Source organism: Atta colombica, unplaced genomic scaffold (genome assembly GCF_001594045.1).
Source record: "Atta colombica isolate Treedump-2 unplaced genomic scaffold, Acol1.0 scaffold107, whole genome shotgun sequence".
Classification (NCBI taxonomy): Eukaryota; Metazoa; Arthropoda; class Insecta; order Hymenoptera; family Formicidae; genus Atta; species Atta colombica.
This window is the reverse complement of record NW_017259192.1, coordinates 929,794-930,893: the sequence shown is the minus strand read 5'-3', so window position 1 is coordinate 930,893 and position 1,100 is coordinate 929,794. Positions and strand designations below refer to the sequence as shown.

At 29.2% G+C, this 1,100-nt stretch overlaps 1 protein-coding gene across 1 annotated transcript in view; it reads left to right on the top strand.

Annotated features, from left to right (window-relative positions):
- The window catches only part of LOC108692444 (protein FRA10AC1 homolog), a 1,730-nt gene extending 630 nt beyond the window's left edge, over window positions 1-1,100 (top strand). Inside the window, exons 2-4 of the mRNA XM_018200690.1 lie at window positions 294-462; window positions 564-723; window positions 802-1,100. Coding sequence (XP_018056179.1) covers window positions 294-462; window positions 564-723; window positions 802-1,100 — 628 coding nt within the window. The remainder of the gene's footprint in view (window positions 1-293; window positions 463-563; window positions 724-801) is intronic.

Here is a 1,100-nt window from a genome sequence, read left to right as displayed (position 1 = left end):
ATTAAATGAATTGTTTAAAATCATATATTATGACTTTTTTTCATTAATGTAATTAGTAGAATATATTGGCCAATACTAGTAAATGCAATTTGATTGAAAATTCTAAGAACTTTCATTATGTTTATTTTGTTTTCTTGACATGAAAATGGAACACAGAGAGCTGTTTATATATATATATATTTAAGAATAGTATAGTTTACAGCATTTCCCTGCAATGGATTTATTATTAATTAGTAACACATAAAAGTTATAATTTGATAAACTTTGTAACAAGCAGCACTTGACGTTTCGAGGTCCCGAGACAAAACTGATTACGATGTCATCAGAGAGAACCACAAGTTTCTCTGGGATCAAGAAAAGGATGTCCCAGATACTTGGGGTAGCAGATTAGCTAAGAAATATTATGACAAATTGTTCAAGGAATATTGCATATGTGATCTTACATATTATAAATATAATAAGGTATTAAACATTCTTATTTATATCTCTATATTGATTATTTAAATTCATTATAAAAATTTATTTTTTGATTAAGTTAATTAATATTAATTTATATGATATAGATTGCTTTGAGATGGAGAACCGAGAAAGAAGTAGTAGTTGGCAAAGGACAGTTCGAGTGTGGTAGTAAAACATGCAAAGAGAAGGAAGATTTGCGTTCTTGGGAGCTTAATTTTGGTTATGAAGAACATGGTGAAAAGAAGAATGCGCTAGTAAAATTAAGTATGTTAAAATCAACATAGTTGTATTCTATACGTATAAGATTGTTTCATAAAATAATATTTTTTTTTTTATGTGAAGGACTTTGCCCAGAATGTTCCATAAAACTTAATTATCGATCACAAAAGCGAGAGGTGAAAAGGAAGAAATCTTTGAAACGTTTGGACACAAATTCCGGAAGTAGCAATGATGTACCTACTATTTCCAGTAATCCAGAATCAGATAATAAAGCAGAGACAGATTCCATCTCAGCTGAGATACAAAACAATGAGAATACTGATACGAATGAATCAAATATCTGGAAAGAGAAACCAGCTGAAGACGTAGAAAAGACAAGAGAAAAAGAATTTGAGGAATATTTGGCAGATTTATTTATGTGA